We start from the raw sequence: 22,266 nt of genomic DNA, 5'->3' as shown, positions 1-22,266 counted from the left end.
CCTTCAGGCTGTTGGTGTTTTTCTCAAGTTAGCCCCTTCTGGCAACTCCTGCGACCAACTAGGCCCCAGACGTATAGGTGTTTGTCTTTCCTCTGGCTACCAGGTCAAGAGGGGGATGGTGGGGGGCTGGTTACAGATGCAAGGTGAGTCTGCACCTCCCCCAACCTCCTAAAAGCAGCAAACCAAGGAAGGTAATCTTTCAGCTTGGAAGCTGCATTCTGAAGACCATGTGCCCTCACATGAACAACGACCCACATTCCACAGCCAGTGCAACGCACTTGAGCCAAGTATGTAATGTAGAGTCAATGCTAAAGTCCTCATCCCTATGTTCCTCCCAAGTTTGCTTGTGCACCCCAATATACAGTGCACAACCCTGCACCCCACTGACACGCTCGCTCATACTTAATGGTACCATTGTTCACACCAAGCTCAAGGTGGTCTTCAGCGCTCTTTCTATGCCAGTTGAAGGTGTAATTGGCCTCATGAATAGACCCTGTGCTGGCTAATCTGGTTCCTTGTAGAGGGGCAATGTTGACGCCAAGCTTGTGTAGCTCAGGGTCAATCAGGGCTGTCTTGCATTACACTCGCTGTGGTATGTGGGTCATTGTTCAGGACACATAGTCATCACATTCCAGATTCCTGGACGGAAGATTACCATTTTTTGTTTGCTGCATTGCCCATGGTTTGAGGAGGTGCAGACTTGCTGAGCATCTGTAACCGCCCCCACCCTCCAAACCCCCCACCCTTGATCTCATAGGCTGGAGGAAAGACAAAAGCCTATACGTCCGAGGCCTAGTTGGTTACAGGATTGCCGGAAGGAGCTAACCTGAGGGAAACACCAAACACCTAAAGGGACTCCACTCAAGATTCTGTGGTCAGCTTTATCCCCTGAGCCATGAGCTCTTGTTGTAAATGTTGAAAGACGTCAATGGGCAGGGCCCAGATTGCCACGGATGTAGATGTGATCTTGTCCTCCAGGTGTGCCATTCCCTGGCCAGCACCCTCTACACCTGCAGTGCCCACCGGTGAAACCCAGCCTAGTCACTAATCCCTTCGATACCCAGAAGGAAAAAAATCAGTAAAAACTGGGAAATACGGATACCGATCCAAACTCTTCTTTTCCTTATGGGTAGAGCCCCCACCTTGGCAGGTGAAGTTAAATTAAAGCCCCTCACTAGTCCACCACCTTAGCAATTTCATCCCCCCACCCCCACCATGTAAAACGCACACCTCAGTACCAATCAACCTCAGTGAGCCGCCGTCTCAGCACTAAAACCCCCCCGACAGGCCCCCACCACAGCACTAACTCCCCCTCAACAATCCTTCACCATAGCATTCTAACCCCCCATCGCTCCCTAAATTCCCTCGACTAAATCCCCCAATAATTCCTCAATGGACCTCTCACCACAGCTCTAAGTCACCCCAAAAGACCCCCACCACCCCACGGCACTAAAACCCACCAAATAAAACCCTCACCACAGCACTAAATCTCCAAATATAATTCCTCACCCCACAGCAAAATCCACCCAAAATAATGACCCCTCACTATGACACTAGAGACCCCCCCGAGTAGCTCCTCACCCAGCGCTAAAACCAGGCTGGAGAACGTGCGGCCTCTGATTAACCAGCGAGGCCTCACCCAGCCACATGGGGCCTCAGGGTGATCCCAGTCGGACTCAGGAGTGCAAGGGTACTGGAGGGAAGGGACACCCTCCCTGACTCCAAGGAAAAACTCACAGGGCCAAGCCAGCTCCCTACTCCCTGTGGCTTCCAGCCAGCCTCACGCTCAGGCTTCACACTGCACCAGGCCCCAGATTCCCCCCTATCCACCCTAGGAATGGTGAGACCCGGTGTAGAAATTTGGTTTCCATATTTAAGGAAGGATATGCTTGCAATGGAAGGCAGTACAGTGAAGGTTGGCTAGATTGATCCAATTGGGTTGAGAGGGTTGTCCTATGGTGAGGCGCTGAGTAAACTGGGTGTATGTTCTCTGGAGTTTAAAAGAATGAGAAAACATTCAAGAATATGAAAGACCAGGGTAGAGACTGAGACATTGGTCAGAATTTTACCGCCCCCTCCTGTCGGCTTGATCTTCCAGTCACGTCAAAGTCAGTGGACTTTTGAACAGCTTTCCCCATTTTCCAGCCCCACCCCCACCGCAACGGGGCCCATAAAATTCCGCCCATTGTCTCCCCTGGCTGGGGAATCTAGAACACGGGATCGCAGCCTCAGGGTAAGGGGACGATCATTTAGGACTGAGATGAGGAGATATCTCTTCACTTAGAGGGTTGTGAATCTTTGGCATTCTCTACCTCAGAGGGTTGTGGATGCTCCATCGTTGGATACACTCCGCACCAGGTATGAATCGTGTGAGAAACCGGACTACGTTGATTATAAACAATTCATCGCTGAAATTAAATCCATATTTACGCTCGAGCATCTTGAGAAGTTTCCTCGAGCAGAGGTATGATCAGTGGCCTTAACAAATTTCCCTTTCCGTCTCTCACTGGAGATATTAGATCCCAAGTAAAACACGCGATTTTCAGGCCAAGAGATTTAGCCCATGAGTAATTTACAGCAGAATTGAAAACACTTTCTTTCTACCCATGTGTCAAATAGACAGATTTTTTCTGCTCTCTCAGGGAATCGAGGGATATGAGGAGCGGGCAGGAAAATAAGAGTCGAAGGCCAAGATTAGCCATGATTATATTTGAATGGTGGCGCAGGCTTAACAATCGTTAGAGTCTTCTCCTGCAATAAAAACGGAACATGCTGGAAAAAATCAGCAGGTCTGGCGGCAGCTGTGGCGAGAGAAACAGAATTAACGCTTCGAGTCTAACATGACTCTTCGCCTGAGTTTCTCCTGCTTCTCCTGGTCTTCTCCTGGACTATCTCCATATCCCTTGATGTCATTAGTCTCCAGAAATCTATCGATTTCTGTCTTGAACATGCTCAATGATTGAGCTTCCACAGCCCTCTGGGGTAGAGAATTTCAAAAACTCACTACCCTCTGAGTGTTGAAATTTCTCCTCATCTCAGTCCTAAATGGCCTGCCCCTTATCCTGAGACTGTGTCCCCTAGTTCTAGACTCACCAGCCAGAGGAAACATCCTATCCACATCCGACCTGTCATGCCCTGTAAGAATTTTGTAGGTTTCAATGAGATCACCTCCCGATCCTTGAAACTCTAGAGAATTGAGGCCCAGTTTCCTCAATTTGTCCTCAGTAGACAATCCCTTATGGTGAACCTCTGATGCAGTCCTGCTATGGCAAGTTTACACTACATCAGTGACTACACTATATTGGCTGTAAAGCACTTTGGGACATTCTGAGACCATGAAAGACATGATATATATGCAAAACAAAAACAGAAACAGAAATACCTGGAAAAACTCAGCAGAAGGGTCTGTTGAAGGGTCATGAGGACTCGAAACGTCAACTGTGCTCTTCTCCGCCGATGCTGCCAGACCTGCTGAGTTTTTCCAGGTATTTCTGTTTCTGTTTTTGTTTTGGATTTCCAGCATCCGCAGTTTTTTGTTTTTATGATATATATGCATCTTCTTTCATTCTCTCTTCATCCTTATTTTGCAGAAAGGTCAGTAACATTTTCCACATTTCAAACTGATGCCAATATGATCTGATATTACAGACTGTCATCAACATTGTCCCATATTCAAACTATTACAAACATGTAATACTGGGAACTATCCTAAACATCATCCTACTTCACCAACTACAATAAACTATTGTTAACATTACCCTCCATTACAAACTGTTACAAACATTACGGACTAGATGATGAACAATTAAAACATTTGAGGTATTTTTTCAGCATTAAGTGTGGATAATCTCAGGCCTTTCAATTTACACCCTGCACCAGGTATGAATCGTGTGAGAAACCGGACTACGTTGATTATAAACAATTTATCGCTGAAATTGAATCCATATTTACGCTCGATCATCTGGAGAAGTTTCCTCGAGCAGAGGTATGATCAGTGGCCTTAACAAATTTCCCTTTCCATCTCTCACTGGAGATGTTAGATCCCAAGTAAAACATGTGATTTTCAGGCCAAGAGATTTAGCCCATGAGCGATTTACAGCAGAATTGAAAACACTTTCTTTCTACTCATGTGTCAAATTGGCTAAGGATATCTTGCTCCAGAATCTTTTCTTTGAAGCTGGTTGCTCCATGTTTATCTGTATACAGGAACCCTCAGGGCTGGGCTCAGTTTGCTGAATGTAGCATTTGACTCCAATGTCCTTCTGCTGAAGAGAGGAAAGTCAGATTAGCCAGAGCAGCTACTCATTTTGTACATGTGATTGTGTGTGTGTGAGTGTATGTGTATGGCTGCATGAGTGTGTGCCTGTGTATGTGTGCCTTTGTGTGTGTGTGTGTGTGTCTGTTCTGCCTGTGTATGGCTGCATGAGTGTGTGCCTTAGTGTGTGTGTGTGTGTCTGTCTGTCTGTCTGTTCTGCCTGTGTGTGGCTGTGTGTGTGTATGTGTATGGCTGAGTGTATGTGTGTGTGTGTGTGTGTGTGTGTCTGTCTGTCTGTCTGTTGTGCCTGTGTGTGCCTGTGTATGGCTGTGTGTGTATGCCTGTGTGTGTGTGTGTGAATGTGTGTATGTATGGCTGCGTGCGTGTCTGTGTGTGTGTGTGTGTGTGTGTGTGTGGCTGTGTGAGTGTGTGCTGTGTGTGTGTGTGAATGTCTGTGTGTATGGCTGCGTGTGTATCTGTGTGTGTGTGTGTGTGTATGTATGTTTATATACGTGTGTGTGCCTGTGTGTGTGTGTGTGTGTGTGTGTGTTTATATACGTGTGTGTGTGTGTGAATGTCTGTGTGTACGGCTGTGTGTGTATCTGTGTGTGTGTGTGTGGCTGCGTGAGTGTGTGTGTGTGTGTGTGTGTGTGTGTTTATATACGTGTGTGTGACTGTGTGTGTGTGTGTGTGTATGTTTATATACATGTGTGTGACTGTGTGTCTGGGTGCGTGTGTGAGATCACATGGGTCTATATTCACATGCATTGATGGCAGATGACAGACTCTGGTCTGGCAATCACTCCTTCAAAGGGGAATAGCTGCTGACGCACCAGGAGTGATTTGCCCAGTTTGTGAAGCCTGCTCTAGGCCTCACCCACCGAGTCATCCACATCAGGAAATTGCCAGCGTGATGAAAAGCCCAGGGCAAACCTGCCAGTGAGTTCCTCATGGATGTTACCAATGGGCAAGGCTTCTTACGCTACAGCAAACCCAGAATGTACCCTTTCCATTATGGAATTAAATCAGAAAATGCTGGAAGTGCTCAGCAAGTCTGGCAGTATCTCTGGGGCGAGAAACAGAGTTAACGTTTCAGTTCGATGGCCTTTCATCAGAACCGGAAAAAAATTAGAGATGTAACAGGTTTTTAAGCTCGTGCAGAGGCAGGGAAAGTGAGGGAGGTGAAGGCCTGTGATAGGTTGGAAGATAGGGGAGATTAAAGGACAAAGGGATGATGGTACAAGCTAGAAGGAGACAATAATGGGACATGTTAGGAAACAGAAGATGGGTCCAGAGGAGGTGGAAATGAGAACAACAGCAACAACAACCACTGTCCAAAAAACCAGGGGTTTGATCAGAAATTGTCCAACTCATGGAAGGCTGGAAAATGCCTAATTGAAAGTTGAGGCTGAGGGGGTGGGGGGGGCATCTAAAATAGGTCAGGTGCCCACCCCTCTACCTTCTCGCCCACCCCCGAGCCAATCGGATTGGCCGGCAGCTCCCAAGGGCGGGCTTCCTCTCCAGTGAGGGGCGGAACTCTCGATGTCACCGCGCTCCGTTTAAATTTTCCGGTAGGCGGGGGCTCAGCAAAATCAGCTGTGCGTCCGCCGACCGGTCAATGGCCAATTGAGGCCATCGACAGAGTAATTCAACTAATTAATGGACCTGCCCGTCCAACCTTAAGGTTAGCGGGCAGGCCAGGAGACCTGGCGGGGACTAGAAAAAGTATGAAACCTCATCCATGGGCGGGATGAGGTTTCATCTAGGGTTTTAAAAAATTTAATTAAAGCTTTTTAAAAAAAATTATGGACATGTCCCAACTCATGTGACAGTGTCACATGAGGGGACATGTCAGGTGAATTTTGTTTTCTATTTTTAATACTTTTGACAGTAGAGCCGATCTTCCTGAGGCTGCACTTAGCCTCAGGGAGATGAGTGCTCTCTATCGTGTGCATGTGTGAAACAGCGCACCCTCGGGTTTAGGGATTACCCCCCCGCCCGCACAGGGGGCACATAGCGCTTCTGCGCAAATGTCACGCTGGGCGGGCCTTAATTGGCCCGCCCACGTAAAATGGTGGCGCGCCCCCCCCCGATTGGGGGCGCCGATCGCCCGCACTTTAACTTCGCCCCCTACGAGGGGCACGTCCTGCCCTCTATTGCGATTTTGGAAGGGATAGGAGAGGTGAGGGCAGAAGTGATGGAAATAGAATGGATAGAGTCAACCATGGTTAAGGCAAAAAACAATGCACCAGAAGCAGTGGTGCAGAATGTAGCATCATCAGAATGGATGCAATGGAGACTGAGAAATGGGGAGAATGGAATTGAGTCCTTACTGAAGATGGGATTTGGGGGTGTAGTAGGGGTTGTAGTAAGTATTGGTCGATAGCCTATCCCCAAGAATGGAGATAGCAAAGTCGGGGAAAGGAAGAGAAGAGTTGGAGATGGACCGTGTGATGGTGGGAGAAGTGTGGAAGTTGGAAGGAAAGGGGTTGATTAAAATTTTGCAATTCAAGGAAGGAGCGAGAAATGGGACCAATAGAGTCATCAATGCTTTGGAAAAAGAGCTGGGAGGGGGGGCACCTGGGAAAGGAGCAGCTGGGAGAGGGAACCTGGGAGAGGAGCACCTGGGAGAGGAGCAGCTGGGAGAGGAGCATCTGGGAGAGGAGCAGCTGGGAGAGGGAACCTGGGAGAGGAGCACCTGGGAGAGGAGCAGCTGGGTGAGGAGCTCCTGGGAGAGGGAGCAGCTGGGAGAGGAGCAGCTGGGAGAGGGAACCTGGGAGAGGGAACCTGGGAGAGGAGCAGCTGGGAGAGGAGCAGCTGGGAGAGGGAACCTGGGAGAGAAGCAGCTGGGAGAGGAGCTCCTGGGAGAGGGAACCTGGGAGAGGAGCAGCTGGGAGAGGGAACCTGGGAGAAGAGCAGCTGGGAGAGGGAACCTGGGAGAGGAGCAGCTGGGAGAGGGAACCTGGGAGAGGAGCAGCTGAGAGAGGGAACCTGGGAGAGGAGCAGCTGGGAGAGAAGCAGCTGGGAGAGGAGCAGCTGAGAGAGGGAACCTGGGAGAGGAGCAGCTGGGAGAGGAGCAGCTGGGAGAAGAGCAACTGGGAGAGGAGCAGCTGGGAGAGGGAACCTGGGAGAGGAGCAGCTGGGAGTGGGAACCTGGGAGAGGAGCAGCTGGGAGAGGAGCAGCTGGGAGAGGAGCAGCTGGGAGAGGGAACCTGGGAGAGGAGCAGCTGGGAGAGGGAACCTGGGAGACGAGCAGCTGGGAGAGGAGCAGCTGGGAGAGGAGCAGCTGGGAGAGGGAACCTGGGAGAGGGAACCTGAGCAGGATCAGAACATAGAATCAAAAATAAAAATTGCTGGAAAAACTCAGCAGGTCTGACAGCATATGTGAAGAGAAAGAGTTAACGTTTTGAGTCTGTATGACTCTCCTTCAGAACTAAAGAGAAGTAGAAATGTGGTGAAATATATATTATTTAAGGGGGTGGGACAGGTGAAGCTGGATAGAAGGCCAGCGATAGGTGGAGGCAAAGGAGAGATTGCAAAAGACGTCATAAACAAAAGGGGGAAGGGGTGTTGATGGTGGTGATACTGGATAAAGGAAGTTCTAATGGTGACATTAAGGTTAGAAAGCAGGATGAGCAAGTGATAGATGGCCCTGGTGGGGGTGGGGTGGGGGGAGGGGACAGTGTGGGAGAAAAGATCAAAATGGGCTAAAAGCTCGGGATAAAACAATGGATGGAAATAAATTATAAAATTAATAATAGAAATAGGTGGGAAAATAAAAATATATATATATAAAAATTAAAAAATAAATACTGAAAAAAGGGGGATCGGAAAGGGGGTGGGGATGGAGGAGAGAGTTCATGGTCTGAAGTTGTTGAACTCAATGTTAAGTCCGGAAGGCTGTAAAGTGCCTAGTTGGAAGATGAGGTGCTGTTCCTCCAGTTTGCATTGGGCTTCACTGGAACATTGCAGCAGGCCAAGGAGGGACATGTGGGCATGAGAGCAGGGTGGAGTGTTAAAATGGCAAGCGACAGGGAGGTCTGGGTCATGCTTGCGGACAGACTGAAGGTGTTCCACAAAGTGGTCACCCAGTCAGCGTTTGGTCTCTCCAATGTAGAGGAAACCGCATTGGGAGCAGCGAATGGAGTAGACTAAATTGAGGGAAGTGCAAGTGAAATGCTGCTTCACCTGAAAGGAGTGTTTGGGCCCTTGGACAGTGAGGAGGGGGGGAAGTAAAGGGGCAGGTGTTGCACCTTCTGCGATTGCATGGGAAGATGCCGTGGGAGGGGGTTGAGGTGTAGGGGCTGCTGGAGGAGTGGACCAGGGTGTCCCGGAGGGAACGGTCCCTACGGAATGCCAACAGGGGGGTTGAAGGGAAGATGTGTTTGGTGGTGGCATCATGCTGGAGTTGGCGGAAATGGCAGAGGATGATTCTGTGAATGCGGAGACTGATGGGGTGAAAAGTGAGGACAAGGGGGAACATAGAATGTTCCACATATCTCACAAAAATAACGCAGGTATGGCGAGGACCCATTAAGGTTCGCACAACAACACCTTTTACCTGGAGGATGTGAGTGAACTTAAAGGCAAAGTTGTTCAGTGTGAGAACATGTTGGATCAGGCAGAGGAGGGCATTGGTGGATGGAGACTGGCTGGGCCTCCAGAATAGGAGAGCCCTCAGGCCATCCTTTGTGAACTGCTTTGAACACTGGAAGTAATCCTACTTTTGTGTTATATGCATTGAATCAATGCAAATGTAGCAGCTCAGACCAATGCCATTGGTGTAAGATAGGCCGTCCCATTAGATAGCGTTGGCCGGTTGTTTTTGTGCGTTCTTTAAGCATTTTTTAAGGTTAGATTTTTAGATATTTGTTTTCAAGTGACCTCTTCATATAAAACGTTCAGCAGAGCCAGGACCGATGTTGAGGAAAGTTACAGTTAATTTGTTAGGGAGAGGAAACTAGAAAATAGCAGAAAGAAGCAGCGATAAGATCAGAGGACAGAGAGTTATAAACAGCAAACATGCGAAAAATTGCAGGGTCCAGAGTAAGGAAAATAACAAAATTGACAAAGAGGTATTAAATTGTACATGCGTCACTGTCCATGGAGTAACTAATAAGACTGGTGAACTGTGGGCGCAATTTGTCACATGGGGTTATGGAGTAGTTGCATTAACAGAGATGACTCAAAGTCAGGAATGGGTTCCTAATATTCCTAGTTACTGAGTATTTAGGAACGATGGAGAAGGAGAAAAAAGGATGGATGATGGCCGGAATTTTGAGGAGGTGACGGGGGAAAGATGGCGAGACCCCTGTGTCGCCTCTTTTCAGGAAGGCCCGCCATATCTCGTGCCGCTCAGGCACTTAACTGGCCAGCGGTGGGTCATCCCCTGGGATCAAGGACCCTGGAAATTGAAAGTCCTGCCCGCCGAGAGCTACCGGCCAATCAGAGGCCGGCAGCTCTTCTGTGAGCAACAGCCCCACTATGGAGGCGGTGGTTAACGTTGGTACTGCACCCACCCGAGTTCTCGGATTGAGGAGGAACCCAAGGAGCAGGTGGATGATGGCGGGTGACTCTCAGCTGGCTCCCAGATGCTGGGTCTCTTGATCAGGCGCTCAGTACCTTTGAACGAGGGAACTGACCCCCTCCCCCCACCCAGCCCAGCCCCGGGACCCCACAAGCAAACACGCCAAGTTAATACCGCAGCAGTGAGGTGAGAGCCTTAAGTGGGCATTAGTTGCCTCAATTAGTGGCAGGGTGGGAAGACCCGCCAATGAGCCTTCCCGCCATGGAATTAATCGGGGTGGGGATGGTGGCAAGGGGGTGGATAGGCGGAAGGTGACAGGGTCCCTGTCTGCCATGCTCCTCCCTGATTAAATGCCCCCCGCCTAGAAACTTTTCATGAGGGAGGGCACAAGATTCCACCCATGTTACAGCGCTAAACGGGATGGTCTTGCTCGCTGGCACCCAGACTGAATCTATTTGGCTTGAATTAAGGAATAGAGGGGGAGCTGTTTAATTGTTGGGAGTTTTTAATAGAACAGTAATGAGTGAGAAGATAAACAAACAAATTTGTCAACAAATCTAGCTGCAAATTTAGCGGCAGATTGCAAAGGCGTGCATCAAATATAGAGTAGTAACATTAAGAGACTTTAGTTATCCTAATATTGACTTTGAAAAGCATAGTATTAAGGGTGGTGTGAAGGAGGGACCTTTCTGATGTGTGTAAAGAGGAACTTTTTCAATCAGCACGTTTCCTGTCCACCAAAGAAGGAAATAACCCTGAATCTGCTGAATTGTCCTCCAACCCTGGAAGCAGATCATAGGCAGCCACGGGGCAGGTGAGTGCCAGGGTGGGATGGTCAGAAGGCCCACCTTGGTTAGCTGGGACTTGGCCCCAGTTGTTTCCCTCCCCACTCTCCTTCATTCCCCCCCACCCACTCCCCGTGCCACTTCCATGCCAACTCATGCCCTTCACCCATCCCCATGCCCCCTCATGCCCCCATGACCCCCTCCATGCCCCCCATGCAACATACATGCTGCCTCATATCCCCCTGCCACCTCCATAGTCACTCACCCAGCCTCCACAATGCACAGACCTCAGGAGCCATGTGGAGATGAAAAAAGAATTAAACTTCTGACAATACGAGCATACAAACTCGGAGCAGGAGTAGGCCACTCAGCCCCTCAAGCCTGCTCTGTCATTCAACAAGATCATGGCTGATCTGAATGTAGCCTCAACTCCACATTCCGGCCTACCTCCGATAACCTTTCACCCCCTTGCTTATCAAGAATCTAGCTACTTCTGTCTTAAAAATATCCAAAGGCTCTGCTTCCACTGCCTTTTGAGGAAGGGAGCTCCAAAGACTCACTACCCACTGAGAGAAAAAGTTTCTCCTCATCTCTGTCTTAAATGGGCGACCCCTTATTTTTAAACAATGACCCCTAGTCCTATATTCTCCCAAAAGAAGGAACACCTTTCATTCACCATATTCATTGTGTCAAGACCCCTCAGGATCTTATATGTTTCAATCAAGTCACCTCTTACCCTTCTAAACTCCAACAGATACAAGCCTAGCCTGTCCGACCTTTCCTCATAAGACAACCTGGCCATTACAGGTATTAGTCTAGTAAACCTTTGCTGAACTGCTTCCAATGCAGTCTCATCTTTCCTTAAATAAGGAGACCAATACTGTACACAGTACTCCAGATGTGGCCTCACCAATGCCCTGTACAACTGAAGCATAACCTCCCTACTTTTGTATTCAATTCCCCTCAACTTTCCTAATTACTTGCTGTACCTGCATGCTAACCTTTGTGATTCATGCACTAGGACGGCCAGATCCCTCTGAATCTCAGAGCTCTGCAACCTCTCACCATTCAGATAAAAATGGACAATTTCACATTTTCCCACATTATACCCCATTTGCCAGATCTTTGCCCACTCACTTAACTATGTCACTTTGTAGCCTCCTTATGTCCTCTTCACAACTTACTTTCCTACCTATCTTTGTATCATCAGCAAATTTAGCAGCCTTATCTTCAGTCCCTTCATCCAAGTCATTTATATAGATTGTAAAATGTTGAGGCTCCAGCACTGATCCCTGTGGCACAATACTCGTTATGCCTTGCCAACCAGAAAATGACCCATTTATGCCTACTGTCTGTTTCCTGTTAGCTAGCCAATGTTCTATCCATGCCAACATGTTACCCCCTACACTATGAGTTTTTATTTTCTGCAATAACCTTTGATGTGGCACCTTATCAAATGCCTTCTGTATATCTAAGTACAGTATATCCATCGGTTCCCCTTTATCCACAGCACGTGTTACTTTTTCAAAGAACTCCAATAAATTGGTTAAACATGATTTCCCTTTCACAAAACCATGTTGACTCTGCCTGATTACCCTGAATTTTTCAAGGTGCCCTATTATAAGGCCTTTAATAATAGCTTCTAACATTTTCCCTAAGACAGATGTTAAGCTATCTCACCTGTAGTTTCCTGCTTTCTGTCTCCCTCCCTTTCTGAATAAAGAAGTTACCTTTGCTATTTTCCAATCTAATGGGACCTTCCCCGAATCTAGGGAATTTTGGAAAATTAAAACCAATGCATCAACTATCTCACTAGCCACTTCTATTAAGACCCTAGAATGAAACTCATCAGGATCCAGGGTCTTGTCAGCCCTCAGCTCCAACAGTTTGCTCAGTACCACTTCCCTGGTGATTATAATTTTCTTGAGTTCCTCCCTCCCTTCCATTTCCTGATTTACAGCTTTTTCTGGGAAGCATCCTTTATAGTGAAGACCAAAGCAAAATACCTATGAAATTCATCTGCCGTCTCCTTATTTTCCATTATTAATTCACAGATTTACTTTCTGTAGGACCAATGCTCACTTTGTTAACTCATTTTTAAGTAGCTATTGAAATTCTTACTATCTGCCTTTATATTTCTAAATAGCTTTTTCTCATACTCTAATTTTTCCCTCCTTATTAATCAAATAGAGCTCTCGCTCATACCTTCTTGATGCACAAAAAAACCTCTGATTCATGAAGCCCATTTAAAGATTTTAAATCCCCTCATGTTCAATCTGTTATAAAAACAAACTTCTATTTAGTAACCACATCAAAGAGAGCTAATCCTTTAATAAACTATTTAAACTGCAATCAAAATGTGAACTCATCATCTCCCCGACCCGTCTCCACACCCTCAGCTGAGACAAGTGCTTTTGTAGCTTTTAAAATTCAGCCAAGCAATCATAATAACCTCAGCTGGAACAACAGCCCTCGGGAAATGTCAACAATGAACTCTATTGAAACTGCAGCATCAGATGGTAACTTTTTTTCTAACTTACACCAGATGGCCTGTCAATCAAAGTGATCCAGCAACTAGCATTTCTTTAATTCTAACTGACAACTTCAGCCAGTTTATCTTTTTGTTTTTAAAGGGCTGACATTTCAAATCATGACATTTGTTCCCCCTTCAAGACCATTTATGTCTGCTCCATAAATTTGTGACTCCCACACTGCATGTAAAGGCCCTTGGAACGATCATTTTCTTGGTCTTGTACTAGCGCAGAATATTTACAGAGTCTGCTAAGGTGAAGAAAACGTTAACTTTATTGAAATACATCTTATTGTGAGCTATATCTCACTGCACGGTTGTACAAAGAGAGCCTGACTCCATGAAAATGCAACCCAATGTTTCAGGGTGAGGACCTTTTGTTGGAACTGGAAACATTTGATTTAGAGTAACAATGGAAAGAGGCCAGAAAATATTGAAGGTAAAAATGGTAATCTGGGGAAAAGTAAATTTCAATTAAATGAAGAGTCTCAGCACAGGAAGATAGAGGTCATTCAGGGAAGAGATAGTTCAGGTAGAAGCTGGGCACATTCCTATAAAGGGAAAAGGCTGAATATCCACAACTAATGTACCCTAGGTGACAAAGGAAATAGAAGTTAAAATAAAACCGTCAAAGAAGATCATGACAGATAGCAGGAGCATTTTCAGGCTCCATTAATAATAACAAAGAAGGTTATGGAAAGTATAGGAGTGAATTGAAAATATTAATATGGAAGGCAGAGAGACATTACAAGAAAAGATTAGGAGGCAACATTAAATTGAGCCCTAAAATAGCTTATAAACATTTAACAACAACAACTTATATTTATGTAGCATTTTTAAAGCATAATAAAATGCAGTTGCTTTGTAGTACAGTGCTGAATAAAAGAGACATGCTGTCAAAGCTTTTCATCTTGCACTCATCAGGACAGAATGCCAAATCTCAAAGAGAGCAACAATTTATACTGCATGAGACGTGGGTGCTAATTGGTTGGCAAGTAGATTCTGCTTGGTAGATGCTTTGCCATGGAGAATGCACTAGGGAATCATTAACTGCCAAGCTTTTGTTTAAATTCAAACCAGGCAGGTCAACTCTGATTGGCCAAGACATTGCCATGGCAAATGAGCCAGCCTTTTGTTTAGTTGGAAAAGGCTCAATGTGTGGGCATGTTCTCCCTGTTTGCAATTGACAGGGCCCTGTGTGTGAGTGTACGTAGCTTCAAGCACGTGTAAGTGAGCCACACTGTGAGCCCAACTGATAATCTTAAATTGGTTGTCAGCTCAGTTCTTGGCGCAATCAGGATTGTTGAGTAAGTGCTGTCCAATCAGAATCATATCGGATGTTGGACACTATTTTCTGAGTTTTGCAAGCATAGGCTAGTTGAGTACGGTCAGTACTTTGGTATTACTTTGGTATTTGGTCAGTGCTTTGAATACATTAGGAATCTCTGTTCACTGATGCTCCCACCCTATAGGTAACCCAGTACAAGCCACCTCCAGACTGGACCCTGAACATGCTGTCTACAGAGGAGGTCACTGTTTACCAGAAGGCCATGGCTAGACTGGCAGAAAGGGTAAGTACATCATGAGGAATTTGATAATGGTCACTTAACGGTAGCGGAGGTATGGAGAGTAGAGTATGCAGGTGGTAGTGGGACTGGACTAGCAGCGCAGAGGCCATGAGTTCAAATCCCAGCACAACAAGATGCATAGTTGGATTCAATAGAGCCTCAGTAAATCTGTTAAAATTTGTGGGTCGGCACCAGGAAAAATGACGTGGAATCTTTCAGATTGTCCTGAAAATCCAACAAGTTTGCCCTTCAGGGAGAAACCAGCCACCCCTACCCAGTCTCGCCGACCCGTGACTTCAGTCCCACACTACATGGTTGGTTCCTAAAGCTCTCAGACCCTTATTGTTGGCAATAAACAGTGTTGCTCACATCCCAAGAAAGAAATGAAAGAGTGAGTGAGCTGCATCCACCCTGGAATGACATGAAGTAGGATTCACAATCTCCGGGTGGTTCCAGTGGATATTCCCAATCTTACTCCTGTTGTGGGGAAAGGCTGAATTGCAGGTCAGGTATAGGTAGCTGTATAGGTCTGGCCACCAGGCTCATTCAGGCTGCTGTTGGAGAAGGCCCTCACGGATCGAAGGCCCTCCGACTCCTTGGTAAAAAGTGAAAGAAAACTCACGATGGGGGTCCTCTCAGGCCCTTTGGTCTAAGAGGGGGAGAAGGTGCCGGTGAATGACCCAGAGCCACTGGGAGCGAGTAGCCCTTGATCATACTGAGCAAAATAGGGTGAAGGGACCGGGAAACATTAGATAACATTCGAACATGTAAACCTTGAGCTACCCATTTCGAGAGGCCCAGGAAATGCAGGGAGTGGCTAATGGACCTGCTGACCAATGTAAAGCATCTACTACCCTTGTCTTTCCTGTAGTATCTGGAAAAAGAGCATCCCTCACACTCTACAGGGAGAAACATCCGGCCTATCACTCTCTTTCAAACGCTGTTGAACTATTTCCAGAATGTTCTGTCCTTAGTTTACAGACAGGCCAATATCCCCTCCACCGCTAGTGACTCATCTCGTCGCATAACAAACAGATTATTTACGGTGATAAAAATGATGATGTACCCCATCGATTTTCCAGAGCTCTGGTTAAGATTCATCATCCCCCCTCACCTCTCCTCCCCGCCACCCTCACCAGCACCAATAAGGAAAGGCACAGGGCTTGATTTTTAGTCCCAGGTGGGGGCAGGAACTGAGCTAAGCAGGGGCTAAAAATATCACCGCCAGTTCCCTGACTCGATACCGCCCCCCTCTCCACCCCCACAAGCCATTTCCCCAGAGGCAGGATGGTGGGAGCCAAACAAACTAATTGACGGCTTATTGAGGCCCATTAAAGGAGGCCAAGTGGGATTTTTTTTGTCCGCCTCCAGGCGCTGGGGGGTCAGTTTAGGTGGCAGTTGGGCAGGGCCCAGCACTCCAGGCTGGCCTGGAGGCCTTCCCCCCCTGCCTACCTGCCTGGGCGCAGGAGCAGCTGCAGGACCCTCCCCCCCCCGGTGGAGTCATTTCCCCAAACCCCACCACCCCCCTCTCCATTTTGAAGTGGCCTCTCGTCCACCCGCTGCTGTGTTCAAACTGGAGGCCTCCAGCATCAAGAATTGGCCAGACCAGGGAAAAGAGTGACTTCTTCCCGCACACTGCGGGTTTCAGACCCACAACTGAGACCACCAAAGGGATTCAGAAACCCGAGGGAAATATCCAGCCACAATTATTGATCATTTACGGACTCTACCGCTTTCTTAACCATTTGAGTTTCCCTAGCTGCTGATACCACCCATAAGATAACCCACACAGGAATTCAGCCAACCTGGTTTTTTCAGTGTTCTCATGAACTGGCTCCAGAAAACAGAATTTCTCCCTAACCCTCTGCTCCACACCTTCTACTCCTGGTCAGATACAGCAAGTTACCGTTTGATAAAACTCTGCTTTGGCTTCATCTGGTGCCTGTGTTCCATCCTAGGCACCGCACCTCAGGAAGGATATATCGACATGGGGAGCGGGTGCAGCATAGATTCACCAACATTGCACCCGGGATAAAAGGGCTAAATTGTGAGGGTAGATTGAACAGGTTAGACTTGTATTTCCTTGAGTATATAAGATTAATGGGTGACCTATTTGTAGATTTTAAGACCATTAAAAGAGATGATAGGGTAAATCTTCTTCAGTTCTCTACCCAAAGGCAGGTCAGACCCACAGACCCACCATGAGTAGGGCAAGAAAGCAAGTCCCAAATCCTCTCCAGCCAGAATGAGGATGGAACCCAATGCTGTTGGCTCCAATCTGATCCACACCAGCCGTCCAGCCAACTGGCCCCCAAGGATTCCGAGTTGCCATGGCAATATTTACATGCACCTTGTAGTCTGGAGCCATGGATAGTGATGGTAGAAGTTCCAACGTCCTTTCCATCACATGGCTGACCAGGAACCTCTCCCACTCTTACTGCCTGTCACTGGCGTGCGTTGCTAGGATTTGTAGGTTGATGCTCAACCCGCTTGGCCACATTATGAACACACCTTCCTCAGCCATCAAGTCCTGGCGTGGGACTCAGGCTCAGAGACAGGAACACTACCCACTGTGCCACAAGACCTGTCTTCAGGATAAATAAAGAGGGACCATTTCTTAAGTTGCAAGAGGTTGGATCGAGTGGGCAAACCTTCAAATCAGAGCTGGGCCGTTCAGGGGTGATGTCAGGAAGCATTTCTTTGCAAAATGGATAGTGGAAATCTGGAACTCTCCCCCAAAAGATTATTGAGGCGGTGGCGGGGGCGGGGGGGGGGCGGGGGGGTCAATTAAAAATTTCAAAACTGAGATTGATAGAAATCTCTGACATTGTTAAAAGTTACGGAGTCAAAGCAGATGGATAGATGGTCAAATAGACTGGCAGGACAGACTTGAGGGGCTGAGTGGCCTACTCCTGTTCCTATGTTTCTTCTGCAGTTTAATAAGGCGACCGTAAAAGAAACCAGGCACTGGGGTTCATTTCTGGAGGGCTCCTGCTGCAAGAGACACAGGAGAAAAATCATAGGGTTGGGAATTGTGTTCCCCTCATCACCTTTGAACACTTTGTGAATCATTAAAATGTTGGAGATGGGTGAGGGTGGTGGGGTGGTGTGCGGAGGAAGCTATTTGGCCAGGTGGGGCAGTCGGAAGCAGGGATTCACGTGATGACCCCTCCGGGCATATGTCCGACCCGAGTTGCGGGCACAATTTTCGCCGGCCGTACAGACTCTGGAAAATGTCGGCCCGGGACGCGAGTGAAAAAGAATTGTTTCTGGTTGGCAGGTGAGGAGGGACCAACTCCAGCTCTTCCCCCTGTTCGAGGACTACGACCGGCTGAACATCGGCAGTGTCACGCAGTCGCAGTTCCACCGTGTGCTGGCAGAGCTGGACCTGGAAACCCTGCTGAGCATCCAGGAGACCCGCGTCCTGTGCCACCGATTCCGCGTGACAATCGGCAACCGGGACGACGTCAACTACATCGCGTTCTGCGACGCCGTGTACGACGCAGCCTGTATGGACAAGAGGATGCCGTAAGCACTGGGCGCAGAGCGGAATATCAGGCCACCTCCCTGCCCCTCCATCTCCTGTACCATGGCTCTCACCACATTGGGAAAAGATCCACTGAAGCTGAGAACAAAGCTCAACACTTCCTTCAAGCAACACAGGCAGTTCCCAGAGTTTATAAGACATAAGGAAAAGATATTCTGACTTTCGAAATTCCCTGATATCTTCCATAAAATTCAGCGATTCAATTCCATCTCTGGTGTTTCCAATATCTGATTTTTCTAATAATATTTTATTTGATATCATTGTTAGGTTATTTGCTCCGCACTTTGATACTAAACTAAAGCCCCTTCTGCCCTCTTGGGAGGAGATAAGTGATCCCAGACGCTGTTTGAATAGGAGGTCCTCCCAGGGCCCTGTCCAATATTCATCCCTCAACCAAAATCGCCGTAAAATGCAGATCATCCGATCGTTTACCTGGACGTTCCTGTATGTGAAAAGGTTGCCACGCTTTCCTGCCCGGCAACAGTGCCTCCATTTTCTAACTGGGTGTGAAAGGCTTTAGGTCATCCCAGGAATGGTAAAGATATTTTATTAGTGTTTAGGGCAGGATTCCATAGGGATCTGCTCAAGCCTAGAGGAAGGAGGTAGCCAGAGCTGTGAGTGGCAACTCCACAACCCCCCAGTACAGCAGCTCAGCACTTCGGAGGTTTAATGATCGTACCAGGTCAGGCAAGATAGAGAGGCATTCTGAATGCACTTTACCATTTGCAGTCACCTTCCCCCTGACCATGTTAAATTGCTTCAAGAGTTTACAATCAAAGCCCACGATGTAGTGATAACCCCTTTGCACCACAGTCCTTCAACCACAAGTAGTCACTCATTGTCAATGCTCTCTGGAGTAACATCGCTTCGCAAATAACTGGGCTTGTGTCAGAAATTGTGAGAAATAAATACAAACTAGCTGCCATCTGACCGTAGAATGGCCACAGCACAGAAGGAGGCCATTCGGCCCATTGTTTCCATGCTGGCTTTCTGCAGGAGAAACGCATCTAGCCCCACTCCCCCGACCTTCCCCCATGGCCCTGCAAATCTTTCCTCCGACCAAACTTAAACACACCTCGACACTGTGGAGGATCTGAGTGAGGGATCTAATCCAGTGATTAGAGTGCAGTGTAGCCTCAGCTTCAAACCTGGCCAGAGCATCAGCTTTACTGTAATTATCCCGCCTAATGATAAGAAATCTCCATCTCCAAAGCAAGGTTCAAAAACCCTTCTTCGCTCCACAGTGTTGATTGCCTGGAAACTAGCAACAGTGGTTTTATCAGCTGTAGCTGCATTTCAGCAAGCCCGGCACTGGGAGGCACACAACAGGATGAAAGCAGATCTGAGATGAGCTGTCAGCAGCGAAGGAGCAGGTCTCTCCCGCCCCCCCGTCTCACCCTCGCCACCCGCGCTGGGGAGCTGCAGTGCTGCCTGGTGTGCGTTTCTGCTGCTGAACGATGATGTGACCTGAGAATCAGCATGAGTCACACCTGGGCTTCATGGGCTGGGCTGAGTTGGAAACGGTTCATGAGGAAGCAGCACCCCTTAGGCAGACCTGCTCAAGGACCAGGATCCTAACATGGTGCGGGAGCTGTGACTGGGCTTTATATAAACCAGCGGCAAGAATGCGGAATTAGTGGGTTATTACTTGACATTGGTGCCATGTATGTGTGATGGCACGATATTGAAATGAGTGAACTCACAAAATAAAGCAGACTAGAGCTGAACATGTTGGTTTGATGATTGGTGCTTATGCTGTTCACGGTTAAATATTTGCTGGTTCTGTTGAATGATTGCTGATAAGTTATATAAACAGTGACCAGCTGGCTATGCGGAAGCAGCTTGCGCAGTTGTCCTTTGTGTTGTGAGATGATAAAATACATGAAAGTGAGGAAGGCTGTTCAGCCCATCTTAGCTCATTCCAGCCAGGGCAGCCCCACGTTCTCCTCAATTTTAGCTTTCGAATGTTTACTCTGAGCGTTTATTCCATTAAGAGTCGCTCTGTGCACGAAGGTGGGCTTCCCGATAGTCCACTGCAAAAACTCGCCAAACTTGTTTCCAGTCCCCTCTCTTGCCGTGGCCCCAGCCACTGAAGAGGACAAGGGAAGCAATGCTGTAGCAGCACTCCCAAGTTCTTCTTGCAAGCTATCTTAGACTCACAGACGTAAAAAGCACAGAAGGAGGCCATTCAGCCCATCATGCCCACTCTGAACAACAAAGATCTGACTGCACTAATCCCATTTTCCAGCACTTGGCCCATAGCCCTGGAGGCTATGGCAACGCAAATGAATATCTAAATATCTAAACTTCTTAAATGTTATGAGAGTTTCTGCCTCTACCACCCTTTCAGGCAGTGAGTTCCAGACTCCCACCACCCTCTGTGTGAAAAAAATTCTCCTCAAGTCCCCTCTTAGCTTTCTACCTCTTACCTTAAATATATGCCCCCGGTTATTGACCCCTCTACTAATGGAAAAAGTGCCTTCCTATCCACCCTATCTATGCCCCTCATACTCTTATACACCTCTATCAGGTCCCCTCTGAACCTTCGCTGCTCCAAGGAAAACAACCCCAGCCTATCGAATCTTTCCTCATAGCTCAGACCCTCCAGCCCAGGCAGCATCCTGGTAAATCTCCTTTGCACCCTCTCCAGTGCAATCACATCCTTCCTATAATGTGGCGACCAGAACTGCATGCAGTACTCCAGTTGTGGCCTAACCAGCGTTTTATACAGTTCCAGCATAACCTCCCTGCTCGTGTATTCTATGCCTCGGCTAATAAAGGCAGGTTTCCCATATGCCTCTTAACCACCTTATCTACCTGCCCTGCTACCTTCAGGGATCTGTGGATATGCACACCAAGGCCCCTTTGATCTTCAGTACTTTCCAGGGTCCCACCATTCATGGTGTAATCCCTTGCCTTGTCAGACCTCTCCAAGTGCAATACCTCACACTTTTCTGGGTTAAATTCCATTTGCCACTGCTCTGCCCACCTGACAAGTCCATTGATATCCTCCTGCAGTTTACGGCTATCCTCCTCACTATTTACCACCCTACCAATTTTTGTGTCATCCACAAACTTCTTGATCATACCCCCTTCATTTAAGTCCAAATCATTTATGTACACCACAAACAGCAAGGGTCCCAGCACCGAGCCCTGCGGAACCCCACTGGAAACAGACTTCCAGTCACAGAAACATCCCTCTACCATCACTCTCTGCTTCCTGCCTCAGCCAATTTTGGATCCAACATGCCAATTAGCCTTGGATCCCATGGGCTCTTACTTTCTTGACCAGTCTTCCAGGAGGGACCTTATCAAAAGCCTTGCTAAAGTCCATGTAGACCACATTAAATGCATTACCCTCAACAACACTCCTGGCTACCTCCTCAAAAATTTGGATCAAATTTGTCAAACACGACCTTCCCTTAGCAAATCCATGCTATCTCTGATTAATCCATGTCTCTCCAAGTGCAGATATATCCTGTCCCTTAGAATTCTTTCTAGTAACTTCCCCACCACTGAGGTTAGATTGACTGGCCTGTAATTTCCTGGTCTATCCCTTCCTCCCTTTTTTAATAATGGGACAACGTTAACAGTCCTCCAGTCCTCAGGCACCTCACCTGTTGGCAGAGAGAATTTGAAAATTACTGCCAGGACCCCTGATATCTCTTCCCTTGCCTCCCTCAACAGCCTGGGATACATCTCATCCGGGCCTGTGGATTTATCCACTTTTAAGGCTGCTAAACCTGCTAGTACCTCCTCTCTCTCTATGTTAATTTCCTCTAATATTTCACAGTCCTCCACCCTGATGTCTATATCTGCATCGTCCTTTTCCATTGTGATGACTGACGCAAAGTATTCATTGAGGACTGTACCCACGTCTTCCGGGTCTACACATAGATTACCTCTATGGTCCCTAATTGGCCCTAGTCATTCCCTAGTTATTCTCTTGCTCTTTATATAGTTAAAAAACCCCTTTGGGTTTTTCTTTATTCTACCCACCAATACTTTCTCATGCACTCTCTTAGCTTTCCTAATTTCCCTTTTAAGTCCCCCC

At 47.6% G+C, this 22,266-nt stretch overlaps 1 protein-coding gene across 2 annotated transcripts in view; it reads left to right on the top strand.

The window, feature by feature from the left end:
- Nucleotides 1–19,930, top strand: part of LOC144674143 (uncharacterized) — a 52,974-nt gene extending 33,044 nt beyond the window's left edge. Inside the window, exons 14-16 of one of the 2 annotated variants that reach the window (XM_078535636.1) lie at nucleotides 3,880–3,985; nucleotides 14,570–14,668; nucleotides 17,946–19,930. In XM_078535636.1, the coding sequence (XP_078391762.1) occupies nucleotides 3,880–3,985; nucleotides 14,570–14,668; nucleotides 17,946–18,197 (457 nt within the window). In that variant the 3' untranslated portion in view covers nucleotides 18,198–19,930. Of the gene's footprint in view, nucleotides 1–2,358; nucleotides 2,465–3,879; nucleotides 3,986–14,569; nucleotides 14,669–17,945 lie in introns of both variants that reach the window. The other variant, XM_078535637.1, reaches the window with a different exon arrangement.
- The last annotated feature ends 2,336 nt before the right edge of the window (nucleotides 19,931–22,266 follow it).

The sequence above is a fragment of the Cetorhinus maximus genome, unplaced genomic scaffold (genome assembly GCF_964194155.1).
Source record: "Cetorhinus maximus unplaced genomic scaffold, sCetMax3.hap1.1 HAP1_SCAFFOLD_567, whole genome shotgun sequence".
NCBI lineage: Eukaryota > Metazoa > Chordata > Chondrichthyes > Lamniformes > Cetorhinidae > Cetorhinus > Cetorhinus maximus.
The sequence above is the reverse complement of the archived record's forward strand: the minus strand, read 5'-3'. Positions and strand labels throughout refer to the sequence as shown.